This window comes from Brachycentrus maculatus, unplaced genomic scaffold, assembly GCF_059751285.1.
Source record: "Brachycentrus maculatus isolate JH-2025_06_01 unplaced genomic scaffold, ASM5975128v1 h1tg000092l, whole genome shotgun sequence".
Classification (NCBI taxonomy): domain Eukaryota; kingdom Metazoa; phylum Arthropoda; class Insecta; order Trichoptera; family Brachycentridae; genus Brachycentrus; species Brachycentrus maculatus.
Window position 1 is genome coordinate 573,037 of NW_028280846.1, and position 21,117 is coordinate 594,153.

The window sequence follows — 21,117 nt, forward strand, 5'->3', positions numbered from 1 at the left end:
TACCAAATAATAATTTGTAATGTGATTGATAAGCATGCTTAGCAAAATATTAAATAAAACTGCAAAATAATATTTTTATCGCACTTTATTTTGGTGTAACTTGTGTACAAAACTAAATCCAAAAAAATAAATGTATTTTTATAATTATCATTCATGAGTTCTGCAACAAAATAAAGAAAATTAAAAAGTGTCATAACGGTGCTAAATTGGTAGCAAAAAAAAAATACAATAAACTACTTATAGAATGATATTTGGCTTTTGAACCATGAGTATTTAGTACCGTAGAACGGGGCTACTTGAACTTTGATGTGTTACTTGAGCCCAGTACAAAAATAAATAAATTTGTATTTGGTCTATAATAATGAACGTATCGACATGATTCATTGTTTCCCTGACCTGTCACCTGTGACACTTATTGTCACGGTACTTCGATCGATACCACGATCTAAATTTTTTTTTGTACTGGGCTCAAGTAACACATCAAAGCTCAAGTAGCCCCGTTCTACGGTAATATGAGTTTCTTGTGTGCTATGAGTATTTAGTAATTTGGTTATATCTACTTTAGCATGATCTTGTTTTCGTTTGCTCTTTGCGGTGGTATGGACATGTGGAGCGAATGGATAGCGAGAGAATGACTAAGAAAATATATGTGGAGAATGTGAGAGGGAAAACAGAACGTGGACGACCGAAAAAGACTAGGCACGATCAGATCAATCAGAACCTAAAATCTGGCGGTGTCAAAAGTCTGCGTAATCGGAGGGCATGTATGACTAGATGTATGGATGTGAAGGAGGCGAGGAGTGTATGTCAGGACAGAAGAGTGTGGCGTTCCATCCTCTCTGCCTACCCCTGCGGGGAAACGGCGTGATGGTAGTAGTAGTTGATTTCGTTTTACTAATGGACTTGTGAAAAATTGTGGGGTAACGGACTCAATTAAAGGAAGACTATTGTAAAATTATGAGTTTCATTTATGGAAAATGTTAACAGAGAACTGGGAAAACTAGTCTAAATAAAATATAATCGCAATTATGCTCAATACCCATGACTGCCAAGATTTACAAAACTTTATGCATAACTAAGACTTTTATTTTATGAGAGTTTCCATTAAATATCATAATTGAGTTTATACATTTTTAACGATCTCAAAATATGTTTAACCCTGAGTATTATTGCGAAAATAGTGTGATCATTTGCGTACCCTTTTTCAATTCATGACCAATAATGGATGAAAATTTCACATTTTATTCTCTGAATATATCAAACATTGACAGCCATCAAACCAAATGACATGATAAGCCGTTTGAAAAAATCGTTATGCTAAAAATCAGTCGTTACTCTGTTTTGACAATCTGTCTAATAAATTATTTATTCTCTGTGGTTTTCCTTTTCAGTAAAAACCAAACTTTTTGATGCTCTAAAATTATGATTTGCAATGTGAGGAACTAATTTCATATTGGTGGTACTTAAGCTAATTATGAGTAAAGAAATTAATGTTACCTGAGCGGATTTTAGTTGAATTATGTCCGTTATTCCATCATTTTTCACTAAATTATCGGTAGACTTGGGTAACCAGTCTAGATAGCGTCCCGGTGGCGGCTCCTTACTCAATTCACAAGCTGAAATATACATACCATTATATAATTAATAATAAAATAAAATAAATTAAATTGTAAAAAAAAATATTTAAAATTATGCTGAAGACATGTCGTCAGTGTAACCCTCGATTCGTAAACTTCGAATCGTTCAGACCCGCAATATATATATATATATATATATATATATATATATATATATATATATATATATATATATATATATATATATATATATATATGGTATCAATACGTTTTGATCAATATCACTAGTCTGTTTTTGGTTGGTTGGAAGATATTGCTTTTTAGCAATAAGCCCCCCAATGTACTCATTTATTTTCTGTACATGAAGTTTAAATAAATAAATATATGATGCAGTGCCCTTTACACCGTTTAAAGTCAATGTCAGTATGAATGAATTATAGAAATAATAGAAGACGGATTTTTTAAACTGGCATCGTTCGGATTGCAGCGCGTTTCGGATTACAGAGCGTTCGGATTAGCAAGCTAGCACTGCATATTTGCGCACTATGGAAGACCGGATTCTTTCAATTCGAGAAATATTTAGATGCTCTGTTCTCTGGTGATGTTTTCGAGTAGTCAAGCTTTCACGGTTTCATAAGGTGAATTTTTTAAACTGGCGTCGTTCGGATTAGGGAGCGTAACGAGTGTTTTTGCCTAGAATATTCAGTAATGAATTCCATGAAATCATAGTTACTTTAACCACCCTACCTTCGGGTTATTTTCAGGCATATTTTTATAAACAAGCAAAAAATCACAACGTTTGTTGTCACAAAATATTGTCAGGTATGAAACCTGACAAAAAATTGTCAGTGTATCCGGTACGCATTAAATATTTTTGGAACTTGTATCTTTTCTCGCGCGCGTAGGTCATACGTGTTAGCGCGGAATGGTGAAGAAAAACCGCGCGTATCACGTACGTTCGTATGTGTAGGGTGGTTAAACATAAAGAGTAAATCCACTCACGAGTAGGCATACGCTATAAAATATTCTCAATTTTATTCATATTTAAAGCATTTATTTTGTGGTTAGTCATTTTTACTAATTTATTTTTTTACAAAAATGTTAATAATATTAGTATATAACCACTCACCGAGATTTTTATGTCTACCGGTTTCGAGACGTGCCCGTCTCTTCATCAGGACAATCACTACCACAGCGTGCAAACAATACCACCCTTCACCACCATAATACCATTTACTCACTCAAAACTACACAAAATGTCTAACACATGCGATTTTTGGTCGACCCGAAGATCAACATGCACTTTATACGCTATAAAACTTAAAAAGTTGAAGCCTGAGTAGGGTCATGATAAGTGTTGCATAAGCCGTAGCTAGATTTCAGTCACTTGGACGTTAGGTAATTCAAAAAAAAATATTGGGGCGTTCGGATTAGTGAGCTGGCACTGCATATTTGCGGAGTATGGAAGACCCTGTCCTTTAAGTTCGAGAAATATTATATTGTAGATACCCTGTTCTCTGGTTATGTTGTCCGGGTAGTCCCACGCCGTAGGGTAGTGTCTCCAGGCGGGGGCCCCGTTCCGGGGGGCCTGCGGCAGCAGGCGGCCCTGCTCGTCGCTCAGGAACTTGGTGGGGCCCGAGGGGGGCGCTCGCGGCCGCTGGGGGAACCAGCGGGCCACTTCCCAGTTGCGGAGACTCTTCGGAGCGAATGGACGCTCGTACTGAATTGAAAATCAATATTAAATAATTATCAATTTGATGAATCGTCCATTTTTAAGTAAGCAAGGTGATCAGTCCTGCGCTCCAGATTTTTTAAATATTAAATTGGAATATATTTGAAGATAGATAACCTACGTTAAGTAGCTCAAGATGAAGAACATTATTATATGGGAGATGAAATATATGGGGAATAGTTGCATCTTTTGCATATTGCTCACTCCTTTCAACAACGTAATATATAATAAAAAAAGGTTTTTCAGGAGATCGTTCTTAAAGTTTAAAAATATGATAAAATGTATTAAAAATATAAATATCAAGCCACTTATTGAACTTTTTACTTTGCAACATATCTTTTTAGGTAAAACCTGAATGTTTTTTCTCCATTCGAAAAATATTTAGTATATTTAAAAAAATAATTATGCAATACCTTTTCATCAAAACAACACTTTCTGCCCTGTAGCGGGTAAATATTAAGTTAAAAATATGCCTCTTTTACTGGGATATAATACATTTTCTGAGCATTCCGAAAACATGCACAACTGAAAATTGACGATTTTTCATACATGACGTTGTTGAAAGGAGTGAACAATATGTTGGAGTACTCCAACAAGCTTGCATAATTTCGAGATATTAATGTGATTTTTGTACGCCTACATAACGCAGTGGTAAGCGCGTTTGATTACCATGCTGAATGTCCTGGGTTCGACTCCCAGGGGGTCAAAAAGTTATCAATTTTGTTCAATCTAATATTTATTCAACATTATACCCTAGACTGGTACCTAAGCCGCAGGACTGATCATCTTGCCTTCAAGTAATTTAAATTTATTGTAACACTGCGTTGATACGATGCAGTGCCCTATGCACTATTTGGTGCTGATAAGGGTTAAAAGAATAAATAGTTGTGAGAAAACCCACTGAGGAAATACACGGTACATATTTAATCATTACGAACATATTTCATTATACAATTATTTCTATATATATTGCCCAAAATAGCAATATCAAAATAGACGAGGAAGTTATAAAAATGAGAATATGGAAATTTGTGAAAACGTACAGGGATTACGACCCATCATTATTGTCTGGTTCATGTTTCCGTATACCCATCTCAATAACTTCTTCACCTGTGAGGAGATAACATTCACTATCTTGATGACAATCTCTGTGTGGGCTGAAATCCAGCATTTGGAAAGAAAAGTTTATGGACACACTCAAATCATTTCATAATTACGAATAATACAAAAATAGTTTAAATTTAGTATTAAAAATAAGAAGATTTAAAATCCACTTAATTAAGTCGAAAAGTTACAGTGGTAACCATATCAAAAAATTACCCACTACTCTATTAAAACACTCTCATTATCATTCATCTTTCACTTTGAATACCATATAAAAAATAAAATAAATAAACTACTTCATCACTATCTGCTTGGGAATAATCGTTCTATCATAAATGGAGACTCTCCATTTGAGTAAAATTCTACATTTAAGTAGAGTCTATGTTTAACCTGATGATAAAATTATTATTCCGAAATCGGTAGTCACGAAGTAGTGTTTTTTTAAGTGGTATTACACAAAGTGTACTATGAATGATAAGGAGAGTGTTATATTACCATACCACAAAATTAACAATACTGTTGTAATATAAAATACATTACTCTAATACCCAACCGTTAAAAAGTTATGATATCAAGTTAAGATAGTGTCGGGTTGTGGTCCCATGGTTACTGTCGCAGACTCTTAAGTTTCTCGGTTCGAACCCACTCTTCCACAATTTGGTAACCTATTTCTAATAATGAGCCGCTTAGGTTCACGAAAATGTATGAAATGGAAATATTTGTGTAAATAATGAAAACACAAATATTTCTCTTTATTTAAAAATAAAAATTAACTAAAATATCAAAAATATAAACCTCAACTCGACGCGATATTCACCAGTTTTCGATAGTAAAAATTCAGCAAAATACGCAACCTTCCTGTGAAAGGTCTCCTTTTAAACTGCGAGCAAAAGTCCGTCAATGCTGAAAACTGTTTCGGCTGAAAATGCTAATAGATTTCAGAGGCAAAACTATTTTTCATTCCCAAGGGGGGGAGATGTAATAAAATAACTAGGTACCTACCTATACATTTTATTAAGTACTTACAAATAGTACCTACACAAAACAGTTCTACCACCAGATGTCGCATGCGTCGCTCAGAATAAAACAAAAGCATTCCGATAATATTATTAACTGTCAGAATCAGATAGATAGATAGATAGATAGATATAAAAATTATTATAAAGATAAATTAAGAATAAACTTTAATTACAAAGCAACACATTGTTTATTTTATTATAATACACCCACTTTACATATTATTTACACTTTTCAAAAGGAAAATATTACCACGTTATATATATATATATATATATGGATTTTCAATTATGGAAATAATGGTAAGTAATGTCAGGTCGTAAACCCTGTAAATATATATATATATATATTTATATATATATATATATATATATATATATATATATATATATATATATATATATATATATATATATATATATATATATATATATATATATATATATATATATATAACGTGGTAATATTTTCCTTTTGAAAAGTGTAAATAATATGTAAAGTGGGTGTATTATAATAAAATAAACAATGTGTTGCTTTGTAATTAAAGTTTATTCTTAATTTATCTTTATAATAATTTTTATATCTATCTATCTATCTATCTATCTGATTCTGACAGTTAATAATATTATCGGAATGCTTTTGTTTTATTCTGAGCGACGCATGCGACATCTGGTGGTAGAACTGTTTTGTGTAGGTACTATTTGTAAGTACTTAATAAAATGTATAGGTAGGTACCTAGTTATTTTATTACATCTCCCCCCTTGGGAATGAAAATTCATAGTAAAATTTTCACTCGTCCTCCGGATCATCTTCTTGTAGTGAAGGGACTGGTATAAGTTTAGTGATATGATAAAGTTTTTTTTTTTCCTTTCTTTCTTTTTTTTTCTTTTTTTCGGTTCTTTTTTTTCTTTCTTTTTTTTTCTTTTTTCCGTTCTTTTTTTTCTTTCTTTTTTTTGTATTTTTTTTTCTTGACCCTTTTAAAGTAGACACAGTTTTTTTCAATCCATTTGTTTTTTTCTTTTGAATTCCTTCATTTTTATTCAGATCTCTTAAAGTATCTTCTAATATAACCAAATGTACAACTTTTAATTGTTCATCTGCATTTTCATTCGATTCTAAAACTGGATTCCTGCTTAGACAATCTACTTCTAAATTCTTCTTTCCTGGAGTATATTTTGTTTTATCTTTCGTAGAAGTTTTTTCTACTTTATTTTTATTTTCAATTTTCAAGCACTGTTTCTGTGTTATTTGTATATCTTCATTTTTATTCTGATCTTTTAAAATATCTTCTAATTTAACCAAATTTACAACTTTTAATTGTTCATCTGCATTTTCATTCGATTTTAATACTGGATTCCTGCTTAGACAATCTACTTCTAAATTCTTCTTTCCTGGAGTATATTTTATTTCATCTTTCGTAGAAGTTTTTTCTACTTTATTTTTATTTTCATTTTTCAAGCACTGTTTCTGTGTTATTTGTATGTCTTCATTTTTATTCTGATCTTTTAAAATATCTTCTAATTTAACCAAATTTACAACTTTTAATTGTTCATCTGCATTTTCATTCGATTTTAATACTGGATTCCTGCTTAGACAATCTACTTCTAAATTCTTCTTTCCTGGAGTAAATTTTATTTTATCTTTCGTAGAAGTTTTTTCTACTTTATTTTTATTTTCATTTTTCAAGCACTGTTTCTTCAGAGTGATATCGAGTTCCCTTATTTAAATTTTCACAAATCTTACATGGACTTTTATCTTTAATTTTATCACTAGTTCTTAGATTTCCACGTCTTCTTTGATTATCTTCTAATCGTTTTCTTTGATCATCTTCTAATTTTTCTCTCTCACTCCGAACATATTGTAGTAATTGTTTTAATACATCTAATGTTTCATAATCCATTTCCAATTAACAAAATTGTCGTTTTATAACGTGGTAATATTTTCCTTTTGAAAAGTGTAAATAATATGTAAAGTGGGTGTATAATAATAAAATAAACAATGTGTTGCTTTGTAATTAAAGTTTATTCTTAATTTATCTTTATAATAATTTTTATATCTATCTATCTATCTATCTATCTGATTCTGACAGTTAATAATATTATCGGAAGTCTTTTGTTTTATTCTGAGCGACGCATGCGACATCTGGTGGTAGAACTGTTTTGTGTAGGTACTATTTGTAAGTACTTAATAAAATGTATAGGTAGGTACCTAGTTATTTTATTACATATATATATATATATATATATATATATATATATATATATATATATATATATATATATATATATATATATATATATATATATATATATATATATATATATATATATATATATATATATATATATATATATATATATATATATATATATATATATATATATATATATATATATATATATATATATAAATATATATATATATATAAATAAATATATATATATATATATATACATATATATATATATATATATATATATATATATATATATATATATATATATATATATATATATATATATATCTCCTTCTATTACTTATTAAATGTGTATTCTTTCTTCACTCATTCGATTCACATACCCAAACCATCTCACCACACCTTTCTTAATTTTATCGATAATGCTTATCTTATTATGCCCTCCATTCTTTCCTTATATCAATCACCATCCGAATATCATACAACTTTTGATGCACATTCGTCTGAGAGAACACATTTTTATTACATTCAGTCTACTTTCATCCTACCTTTGCCAACTCCACGTATGTATATATCAGAAAAGACAATTTTATTTCATGTAGAGACCTCATGCATTTCATTGTCTTGAATACAACACACTGAAGTGTGATACATTCAAAATCTTATATTAAATATGTACTTTTTGTAAAGTTTCTAAAACACTAAGACTTTCAAACTCGTTCACTTCGTAGCTTCTTCCCACGTGCGCATAAAATAATTATTATTATTGCAACTAATCACGAGAATAAATTATTTATTGTCCCCATGTGTATCAAACCACGGCGTCAGAATATTGAATATTTTTATTGAGAGTGAACTAGGGGTAAGGGGTGGAAACAACCCTTTAGCCACGTGTCGCGTGATTATTCTTGATTACAACACTAACCGCCGCAGCGTACGCTGCTGTAACTAAAAAGCTCCTGTCACACCCTAAAATGCCGAATGATTATGAAGACATTCGTCCAGGAGGCAAAAATAATTATCAAGTTGAAAACTATTGTTAGGCTATTCTGTGGCTCTTTGTTGGGGCCCTTTTTTTCAAACGTGAATCAGAATTTCAACAAAACAAGAAAAAATAAGATTTTCTTCGAAATAAATATATGGTTTTGAAAAGAAAAGAGTTATCGAAAGGTAAAGGGTGGTGTTTTTTCAATTTGTATTTTAAAATAGTTAAAATTCCAATATATCGTGGGTAACTATCAAAAAACGTTCACTCTAAAATCCCTGTTTGAATAATCCCTGTTCTTTAAAGCTTTTAAAGAACAGGGATTATTCTGCATAAAATACTCGCTATTAAACTTAAAGTTAAATATACTTTTAAAACCACATATATATGACATTTCAAACTACTTAGTTTATTTTTACAGTTTATAGAACGTTGAAAATTTCATAATATGCATCATTAAGTCAAAATGTCATATTTTACAGTTAACGTTTTTTGCTTGTATACCCACGTATATTATTTTAAGAAATTGAGCACGGTAAGTCGTTTAAATTCTGGCGCAGTAGATTGCATTTAAACGTTTGAGATCTCAGCCTTAAAAAAAACAATTAAATTATGAATAAATAAAGTTTTCACAATGAATATTAGGGTTCCACAAAAGCAGATTGAAATATACAGCGAGCGCGGTGCCGCGACGCCTCTCTAACGTACGGTGTAAAGTTACAAGCCGGAAAACTTTCTGCGTGATTCTGCCGGATTTATTCGGTAGTAATTACGTTACGTAATTAACGATACATGTATCTTAATAAGCCTATCGAATTATATCCAAAATCTCAAATAGCGGCAGCACGACCTTCCATTTAACACAACTGTATATCTCCTTTGCGTGCCGATGTACAAATAATAATAATCGAATTTGTTCACGATGACACGCTCGCCGGGGGTGAAACGAGACAATCGTAAAAAGGAAGATAAACATTATACGGGTGTTCTCAATCTCTCTTATGTATAATTTGACATTTCTGCGCGTGTCTGCTACTTTTTCCGGCCGTCAACAAGGCTGCGTTTGTGATTTTGGTACCCTTACATCACCAGGCACCCGTTTTCCAGAACATCCCCATGACTATCATTATTTTGGCGAACCATTATTGTAAAATAGGGGAGAGACGCAGGTACAAAAGTGACTTGACATATCTAAATGGATTAAAAAACCTGGTTGTGAATTAGACCAAGCGCCGTCGGTACGGATCTATTTTTGGAAGAATTAATTATAACATTATTTCGATTTTATTTATAGGTCAGACGCATTACAGTATTTTAAATATGTCTAAATCTTTGAACTCAAATTCTGGATTTTACATCTGTGGAGGTTCTCACCAAAACGTTACATTTCCATTATAAATGATTTTAAGTAATCAGGAATTCTAGATTGTAAAATTGTTACGCTTTGGTGCGATTTAATGATTTCATGTTGGTTTAACACCGGATTGGTCACGTTTTATCGCAACTTTAATTAAGATTTCGTTAGTATACAGCAAACAGAACAGATTTGCATTTAAATGATTTTTTGTGCAATATTTGAAATGTAACTTTTTGGTGAGGACCTCCATATGTGAGGGATTGTTATCAATATTTTAAATGATCTATGATCAGACAAAAATAAGTTTTTTAACTGACATTTCTTGGTGGATTTGAATTTTATATAACAACTATGCATATGGTTTTTTCATTTTTATATTTCATTTGACCTGTGACTGTATTTCGTCATTACTGACATCACCAGTCTGATGATAAGCGTCAGAACCGCACAAGGGTCAGAAGTAGGGAAAACTACCCTTAACAATATTAATATTATTACTATGTCAGATACTGGTTTATTCGTCCTACGGATGAGATGTCAATTTTAAAGGTGTCTCAACTCGATATAAAACACGTATCATTCTTATTTTGTTCAATAATGGGAAGAATGGTGAACATTACACAAGTGTATGGAGTGATCGCTAAAGTCAGCCAAATGCCAGGTCGTAAAGCTTGGGATGCTACGACTTTCATAAAAAAGGGGAAGAATGAAGAATGATACATGTTTCATATCAAGTCGAGATGCCCTTAAAACTATCTTTCATGATAATACGGTTGGGTTAAAAATTTGCCCTGAATGTCCTTCAAGCCTAGAATGGGCTGGCGTCAGGACGAACGGTGCCCGGTTCGTGATCGGACGGACCTAAAAGACAACCTACCCAGGGCACGCGACAGCATTGTTTTTCGATTGTCATAGAAATCATTTTTGAGTAGATCGCTAGCGGCGAACAACGAACGAGATATTATTGCCGACAGACACGCACGTTGCAATTCCGCGGTTCGTTTCAATTTGCAAATGTCCCATTGTAATGTCAAACAATACGAGTATTGAAATAAGTAAAATATCTAAATAATTGATTCGTGTTAGGGATCAGTCAATAAAATACAACACTCGACTATTGAATCAATTAAACTGAAAGAATTGATCCCTTGTTTTTTATATTTTGAACTGACATTTCTTGGTGGAACTGCGTTTTATATATTAAAACAACAACTGTGGGGGTCCTCACCAAAACGTTACATTTCCATTATAAATGATTTTAAGCAATCAGGAATTCTAGCTTGTAAAATTGTTACGTTTTGGTGCGATTTAATGATTTCATATTGGTTTAACACAGGATTGGTCACGTTTTGTAGCAACTTTAATTAAGATTTTGATAGAATACAGTAAACAAAACAGATTTGCATTTAAAGGATTTTTTGTGGAGTATTGCAAATGTAACTTTTTGGTGAGGACCTCCACAAATACTTTAATTTTTTTGACCAGTGACCGGGTTTCGTCGTTATTGACATCACTTGTCCCATGATGTCGGTAACGACGAAATAAATGGGGTTTTTTTATTATGTAAAAAATAACAACAATTTGGAAAAACCAAAGTTATACTACGATTGTTAATGTTTGTTCAGTCATGGTTAGAATGATGAGTTATGCAGTGTGTAAAGCAATGACAGGTCGTAAGCCCTGTCTGGGGCCTACCCACGCTTCTGCATCCTTTTCTAAGCCTCCAGTCAAGCACCTCCTTCGTCCAACTATCTTCAGACATACGTGCCACACGACCTGCCCAATTTCACTTTTGTTCTGCGATTCTTTTAGCCCCGCGATTTTTAATTTATATTAAAATTTTAAAACACCCAAATGCAACACAAAACAGTGCCAACAAAATTACATCTAATTAGGAATAAAAATTCAATAGCCTTTCTTTACAAATTAAAAATATAAAAGACACAAACTCTCGAAAAAAGAAACTTAACGAACACTATAAACATATACAGACTATACAATAAAAAAAAACTAAACATGATAACTCGCATCGCATAAAAAAATATGTTCCCCAGTAATATTTTTTTGTAATGTCATGTCACCAACAAAAAAAGAAGAAAAAAGTCCCTCTCCAAGCAAAGAGCTGTCTCTTTTATGGAGAGGCTCAGCGCAACTAAAATTATTAGATAGTATTAAGCAGAAATTGTAAAAAATGTTAATATACCATGTGCAATAATATCACACATTAAAACGTTTATTTACCATTGATAAATGTGAATTTATTTTAGATTAAGTATTGTTTATCTTTAGTTATAGAAAATTATTTTGAATGTAAAACATCGTAATATATTTTTTTAATCAAACAGTTGTTTTAATGTATAATATTTAAATATATTACACCAAGTTTACAAGTAGGGACTAGAATACATATATATGATCTACCCTTCGTAGACTGAGGACTGGGGATGTATAGGGCACGGTGGGATGTTCCCATTTAGCCATATTTCACCCTTAATCCTGTAATCCTGTTTGTAAGGCCCGAAACACAGCAAGTGTAAAGAGAACTCTCAAGTCCACTCGACAATCAATGGAACTGCAATACGGTATAACCTGGAACTATCAACATTGTTCCAACATCTGCCAGATACGCAATTCTCTTCATCGGAGAATTTAAACAGTACGAAACAAAATAAATTGCAAAGGGTATGCAGATCCACAACATTTTGAGTGTGTCCAAATACTTGTTCACAAATCTGGGTTTCTCCACTTACGAGTTATTTTTATATTTTTTACATCTCAACATAGATGAAAATGAATATGGTCGTATTGAGTAAACAGGGCTTATGTCCTATCATAGGCCGGTTAAGTGATCATTTTATACGCCCCATAAGGCAAATGTACTACTACTACCATCACGCCGTTTCCCTGCAGACGTAGACAAAGAGGATGAAACGCCACACTCGTCTTTCGTGACATACACTCCTAGCTTCCTTCACATCCATACATCTAGTCATGCCCTCCGATTACGTAGATTTTTGACACTACCGAGTTTTAGGTTCTGATCGATCTGGTCGTGGTATTTAATATATTTAATTTATTATTAGATTAAAACCAATATTTTTAGCTTTTCCACTTTTTTATTTGACCAGCGACTGGGTTTCGTCGTTACCGACATCATCAGACCAGTCTGATGATGTCGGTAACGACGAAACCCGGTCGCTGGTCAAATAAAAAAGTGGAAAAGCTAAAAATATTGGTTTTAATCTAATAATAAATTAAAAATGCAATTCCATCACGAAGTGTCAGTGGATAATATAAATCTATTAATATATTTAAGTCAAAAGTTTTACCGTAGAAACTATTAGCATTGTATGTTTCGTACACACGTTAAGGCCCACTATTCGTTAAGTCGCAACTTAATTCTCTCTAAATCCAGGTAACGTTTAACGTAATTGATTTTTTTCTTAAAAAATAGTTTTTGTTTTTCCTCGAAATAATTAAATGGTTTTGAAAAGAAAAGAATTATTGAAAGGTAAGGAGTTAAAAAAATATATTTCAAAATATTTTTTCGGGCGTGGAAAGACATGTTACCTATTCGGCGGTTGGCCGGCGAATGAGTTCTGTCTTTGCGAATATCCCCTTAATGTGTAGTATAATCCTGGATTATAGCATGTTTACAAACCTTCGCTGCTAATGGTCGCAAATATGTCATATCTATAGCAAAACGACATAATCACTGTCTGCTGTGCGCTGTAGTTGTATGTGTTATGACACCAGCCCGTGATTTATGAGTATCACTAATCCTTGTAGTATTGTTTGGGTAAAGTTATATTTTTTATCAATCGTACATTGAAGGGTCGCGTCATTTTGCTACCTACAAAAAAATATACAAGGCAGTGGCGGCTCTAACTATTTACCATAACCTTACATATCGTAGTCATACAGGAGAAAGTGACCGACTATTTGATATAGTACTAGCTTAATATTGCCCTGAAAAAAATCCCTAAGTATTTTAAAGTTGGAAGTATAATAATATATTGACTTGTTAAAAATGACTAACTGCATAGATGTTTATTTTTTGCCATGCAAGAGTGACTTAAATGACCCTCCTGAACATTTTACGTTTTGTTAGTTGGTCACTTTCTCCTTTACAACTACGATATATAAAACGTAATCGAATATAATATATTACGTATACTTCAGGTCTTTTTCACGTGAAATAACAGTTAAATATAAATATAAAATTAATTTATACACGCTTATGTATACTTACTATGATTATTTTTTTATTTATTGTTTCGGTATTTAATTTTATTTTGAATTAAATCTTATGATAAAATATAATTTTCACTTATTATTTTTTTATACACATATCAATGTATTTTTATTTATTTATTTGACATACGTGCAATGCCCGAAATTTTAATTAAATTCTATTTTATCAGTTTAAAAAAAGACTTAAATCCTTCATTAAATAAAATAAATAAATATTTAGTGGAACTCCTTCTCCAAGCAAAAGAGTTATGTCTCTTTTTTCAAGAGGTACAGTGTAACTAGTATACGATAAACTATCCGTCCCTGAAGAAGACAGGATATTTGTAGAAACATGTTAGAAAAAATTCCCAAATAAAAATGGTAAAAAATTATGTTAAATGTGTGTATTCTCACGATACGTATAAATATTTCATTTCAGTAAAATTTCCATATAATAAAAACCGCAGATGTTTTTTTGTTCGTTTAATTATTTTTAAAACAATAAATTTTACACTTGTAACTTTTTCACAATAAACATTAAAAAAATATAATCATAATATTATTATAAAATAAATATAAAACGGTATACAAAATTGAATACATGTATTTTTAAAGAAAAATAAATACTTTTTATTCAGAACTGAACTGAATAAATCAACTTCTTTGATATAAACTTTTACCCTTTTGAAGCTTCATAATATTCCGATCAATAACCAATTATTTTTGATCAAGTTTAAACATAAGAAATATAAGGTATCATCATTGAATAAAACCTTGATATATTTTTAAAATACCTATTGTACGTATACGAGATCGCGTGTTTGTTTAAATACTTAAATCTGAACTTAAATGAAGAATGTAATAACTTTTTTCGTTGGTTTTATCATTTTGGTTAGGGCCACATGCCGCCACTGCAGAGGGCTTAAGGGAATTTATTATTTACAAATAATAAAATAAAAAGAGCCCTCTTTCTGTGCAATAATACAACAAGTGTTGTATTCCTTTTGTTGAACTCACAGTACGTTTTTTGAGAGGATTACACAAATGATGGGGAACATTGACGGGTTTGAACAATTAAAAACAGGTTGCAATTTATTACAATATATTCTTCTTCTGACCCCTATCCACACTTAATAGTGCGTAGGGCACTGTATTTGATCGACCTATTGTTATCTGATCGCCAAATAACTGAAAATATACTAATAATAATAATAAAACCCTTATCTACACCCCAATGGTGCATAGGGCACTGCGTCATATAAACACAGTGTTATCTTGATCGTTTACACATGAAGGCAAGGTGATCAGCCCTCCGCTTCAGGTACCAGTCCAGGGTAATATTGAAAAAATATGACAGTGAAAAAATCACTTATATTTATTTTACCCCCTTGGGAATCGAACCCGGGACCTCCAGAACGGTACAAAGCCACGAGGTACGAGGTACGAGGCGGACAAAATATACTACAGATAAATAATTAAAATAACAAGAAAAAATGGTTATACGTGAGTATATTTATGTGACTGTGTTTTTAATGTATTCCTTACTGAGCCAAATACTCAAATAAATAAATAAAAAAATATTGTTTAAAAGAGAATACATTTTTTGTCTTCCTCCGCAGCGTATAGGTTAGCGCGTTTCGCTACTATGTTGAATGTCCCAGGTTTGATTCCCAGGGAGTCATTTCATTCATCGGGTGATTTTTCACTTTTATATTTATTTTAAAAACTTGACATGATCAAGTATTTCGAATACTTGAAAGTGGTCAGGTCAGGAGGTGGAATAATCAGCGAGTATGTATGAGTAGATGCATAAATGTGGAAGAGGCGAAAATTGTTTTGCAAAGAGAGATAAGTGTGTCGTGAGAGAATTCTCTACATGTCCTTGCGGGAGCGGCGTGACGGTTAGTTGGTTAGCAATATTTATTGAATATAACCCTAGCTGGTACCTGAATCGCAGGTCTGATCATCTTTAAGTAATTTACGATTATTGGAACACAGCATAAATACGATGCAGTGACCTATGCGTATCATTTGGTGCGGATAAGGATTAGAAGAATACATTTTTACAAGAGTGGTTTTTATGCCCTGTACTTTTGATCAATTTTAACTATCCTTTTTTGAATTGCAAGCCCTTAGAGTCTAAGGCCTGGACATTGGACCAATGTGTGGAATGTGAAAAAATCAGAAAGTAACGGAAGTATGACTGAGAGAATGGTTAAGAAAGTATATTTGACAAGTGTCAATAAGGTAAAGATGACGAAAAAAGAGTTGACTTTCTCACATCGGGTTGTGGTCCCTTAGTTAGTGCCGTGGACTTTGGTTTAGAGGCTCTAGATTCGACACCTAATCTGCTTCGACTCAAAGAAAAAGCTGATATTATAATAATATAAAAGAAAAATTCAATTAATGGACATTTAAAAACTTACCTGACCGGCACGAAAATTGTAGGACATTTTGAAAACACAAGATTTCAATCAACTTTTTATTATTTTATCACTGAAAAGGTCTGTTATTAATAACACTTCAATGGTAACAAAAGAATTCGTAGGTTTATAAGAAAGAATCACACAAAAGAAATATAGCAAGTAAGTTTTTTAAAAGAAATATGAATACTGCAATACAAATTTGACAGTTGAAAATGAATATTTTTTCTTGCGTTTGATCTCAAAAAAGTTCGGTTTTTAAATAATCGGGGTATGTTCATAAAATGCACGCGTGAAAACAGTTCAATAACCGAGCGACTGCAAATGGCCTTACTAAATGAAAAACTAAACTTCGGAAAATTTCATGAAATTCCCGTCTGGATTTGAGCAGATATATATCGGCTAAACAGGACTGAAACTATGGATACACGATATAAAGGAAAATAACATCCTTAACAGGAAGTTCAGGGTTCTACTCCAGAGTTTCCCACCCCCCGAAGGTAAAAGAAAATGACAAAGAAAACTCGTTAAATCGATGTTAATATTTCATAGGCTGTTGAGTATCTACGACTTCGTTGCATGATAAAAAGTTTGGGGTTGGAAATGAATTGCTATTTTAGTCAAGAACTACATTATGGTGGATCCTTATCTGTATTGATAAGTGGGAACCAAGCTTATATGTACAAATTAAATATATTTAAAATAGCTTTTCTTTTTTATTCTTTAAGGTATCTTTCATGTTTATCATTTTTAATTATTAATTATTAAAATCTAAAACAATGCAAAATTGCATAATATACATATTAGAGTAATGAGAGTTTTTCAATGTTTTTTTTTCAAATTGCTACATAGATATAGATATATTCCTACATAGTACCTGCCTAGACAATAAAAATGAATCGAACGAGTAGAAATATATTTATCGACTTGGACTTGACTTGTTTATTTTGTAGAATTCCATTTTTATAATTTAATTAAATAAATTAAACACTAATTTGAGTATAATTTTTTTAAACACAAAATGTGTATATCCATGGAAAAATAAAAGAAATTTCAAAACCGTATATCTAGAATTACCACTTTTAAATAGTCTAAAACTAGGAAGACGATATTTATTGTTAAATTTTCCTGTAAGTTTTCCTCAAGTAGGTACGTATTACACATGAAATAAATCTCCCTTATTGCTTACTAAGGTACCTTATTATGTGGTTACCTTCGAATATTGGTATTTTCGCCAAAATACATAGTTTTAATTAAGTTTTTTTGGTCAAGTGGTGCCTACTCTAATAACGATCGGTAGGAGTGGCTTCGGATGAACACCTCCCATAGGGTGAACGAGAAAATAGGCGTGTCCTGTAGAATCACAGCATCGTTGAACACAATAGAACAGAAGAAATCATACAGGGTGTATTTTTAATCTACATATAAAGTTAATTATATGGTTTAAAAGTAGAGTTGGCAGTCCTGTGTTAAGAATTTACACATTTGTTGATTATAGACGACGTAAATGAAAGAGCTCAGGGTGAAGGACATTACTGATAGATGGAAAAGGAAATAGAGGAGGAACAGTGGACACTGTTAATTAAAAACAAAAAGAAATAAAGTGCCAATAGTGCTCGAGGTTTCAAACTCGTACTCGTACAAATATGTGCAAGTTGGAAAAGCCACTGCTAATATGCACTAGTCCTGTGAAGTCATAAAAATATGACAATAGTCCAGTCAACATTTTAAGTGTTTCCAAATACTTGTTCACAAATCTGGGTTTTCTAAATTTATGAGTTATTTTGCGTGGATCTTGCATAAATATCCAAAAAACGGTCTCTGCTAAATAAAAGCTTTCTCAATACAACAAAGATGGCTCTTTTGAACTCATATGTACAGCGTCATAAGATTTATGATATATTTAGGAGTTTCAAAAAATTCAGTAGTGTGGTTATATGTCAATCATGGGAAGAATGTTGAATATCGCACGTGTGTAAAATGTTAAGTGATCACTATTAAGTGATCACTTAACCAGCCTTTGATAGATCATAAACACTGTAATTACCCAATCTTCCATATTCTTTTTCATCTATGTTGAGATGTCAAAAAATGTAAACAGTGCAGTCGTTTCAATGAGTTTCTTTTTTTAATGTAACCTGCTAATGTGAATTAAAAATAATAATTAATAAAGTCAAATAAATGTGTTGGGTTGTGGTCCCGTGATTAGTGTCGCGGACTCTTAAGTCAGAGTTTCTCGAACCCACTCTACCACAATTTGATACCTTTTTCTAATAATGAGCCGCTTAGGCTCACAAAAATAGCATGAAAATGATTCCCTTTAAAAAATAAAATAAAAATAAAAATACTTAACTTCTGTCACTTGTGTCAATTAATTTTTCATTCCATATATCTTCACATAATTTAATAAAAATTTACTCTTGCATATGATTTGATGACGTTTTATAAAAATAAAAATAAACATACTGTATGTTTATCTCGACAAACCGAAAGCGAACCTCCCCTAAATTGGAAGGGATGATTTTCCGACATATAAATATTGGGGATGCTGGATATATTCTCTACCAGTAGTCATCTGATATGACACGCGGAACCATCATTCACCACATCTTTAAAACACATCGCAATTTTATCTAAACATTATCAATCTCATATAAATAGTATCAAATAGGTATATAATTAAAAATGAATATGATTTTATGATACGTATATTGTAGATACGATCTAAACTTGATAAAATAATTTGGTTTTAATTGTGTTAAGTGGTTTTGAAGAGCATTGATATATCTATAAGGTATGTATGTTTTTTTTTTCATTCATTGATCTTCATAAAATTACTTTCAGTATAACCAACAAAAAAATAGATTTTTAACTGATTTTGAGGAAATGATGTTGATATATCTTGAAGGGTTTTATGATTTTTGTTTTTCATTCATTCATCTTCATAAAAATTCTGTCAGTCAGAGCAAAACAACAGATACCTCTACACATGTTCTTCTTAAGTTAGCTTATTCATACATACCTTCCAATAAAACACTTCATTCTGAATCATTCATGAGACCTTTGGCTCTTATGAAAAACTCTACACACTCTCAATAAATCGTCAATCGTGCGTGATTTTAGTCAGCGATTTCTCAATTTAGGGCTGACCCAAGCAAGCTACTGACTCGCCTCGAAGGCGATCAGCCAAATTGTATTTTATTTTAAGTATTTAAACATCATTTTTGTTCTTTGATACGACCCATTGATTTTTTTAGAGGCAATTGACGTCATTGTAATTTGCAACTTTTCATTGAAGGCAATTGATGGAAAATTAGAGTCACGTAAATATTGTCAATTTCACCGAAAACCGCCAGTAATTTTACCGTTTTAAAATGCACAATATGGTATAAAGTTTTAAAAACATCTTAAAATACCAAGTTTAATGAAAAATCAAGACAGAGAGAGAAAAAAATTACTGGGGTTTAGGCAAAAAAGCAAGTTAAAAGTAAAACAGACAAAAAGAAGGAAATTGAAGAATAGAATATTTTATTTAAAATAGGAAACAATTGAAAACAAAAATAAACGTTAAAACATAATTAACAATATGAAAGCGAAAACACGAAAAGCACTTATCAATATAAATTTTATTAAATCCACTTCAGAGACATTTTTTTTCACAAATTTTCTTGGTAATTTTTAAAAAAACATTTTTTAAGTTACATCTTTAGAATATTTCAGAAATTTCCAAGTAATTAATTATTTCGAATAAATATTGGGACCTTTTCTTAATCGTTGGATCACGGACGTCGCGTCACCACTGTCAACATCGATATACCGACGCCCAATATATATCGGAAGTAATCGCAACCCTACTGTAGTAAAACATCAAATGTGGTCTACGTCATTAAATATTGAAAAACCTCACCCTTCTTCTTTGATTTGGCAGTTGTGTATTGCATTTAAATTCACACATTTCCAGATAGTACTGATTTCTTATCCAATAAACGTAGAATTGCTGATGTAAAGATTTTTTTCGATTAATAGAATGATTTAGATCATTTTTTACAACTTTTTTTTCAATTCATTTTTTCAAGCTTTTCCCAGTATTTAAAAATAATCCAGGGTTCGGATCGTGCAAACATCCAAATTAAAAGGTCTCTGCTTAATAAAAGCTTTCTCAATCCAATATGGATAGCTGTTGTGAACTCATGTGTACTCTGTCGTGAGATTAATAATATATCCAGAAGTTTTCTAGAAATTTCAGTAGTGTGGTTGTCAATCATGGGTAGAATGGTGAATGTTGCACGTGAGTTAAGCGACCACTTAACTAGGCCATGACAGGTCATAAGCCCAGTAAATACCCAGACTTCCGTATTCTTCTTCATCTATGTTGAGATGTCAAAAAATCTTAATCAAATCTAACTTTACCCAATTTTTTTCCTTGATTAAAATGTAAGCAGCAATAAATAATAATAATTTTAAAAATATATTTTTTTAGAACAACAAAAAA

The 21,117-nt window shown here is 31.6% G+C and overlaps 1 protein-coding gene across 1 annotated transcript; it reads right to left on the reverse strand.

Annotated features, from left to right (window-relative positions):
* Window positions 1-35: 35 nt before the first annotated feature.
* On the reverse strand, window positions 36-16,857 carry LOC148310503 (protein Flattop). Its single transcript, XM_088258337.1, has 4 exons — window positions 16,629-16,857; window positions 3,087-3,297; window positions 1,498-1,616; window positions 36-160 (listed from the first exon to the last, which is right to left on the reverse strand). Exons 1-4 carry the CDS (start codon window positions 16,653-16,655, stop codon window positions 152-154), a joined length of 366 nt encoding a protein of 121 aa, XP_088114463.1. The 5' UTR covers window positions 16,656-16,857; the 3' UTR covers window positions 36-151.
* Window positions 16,858-21,117: the final 4,260 nt, after the last annotated feature.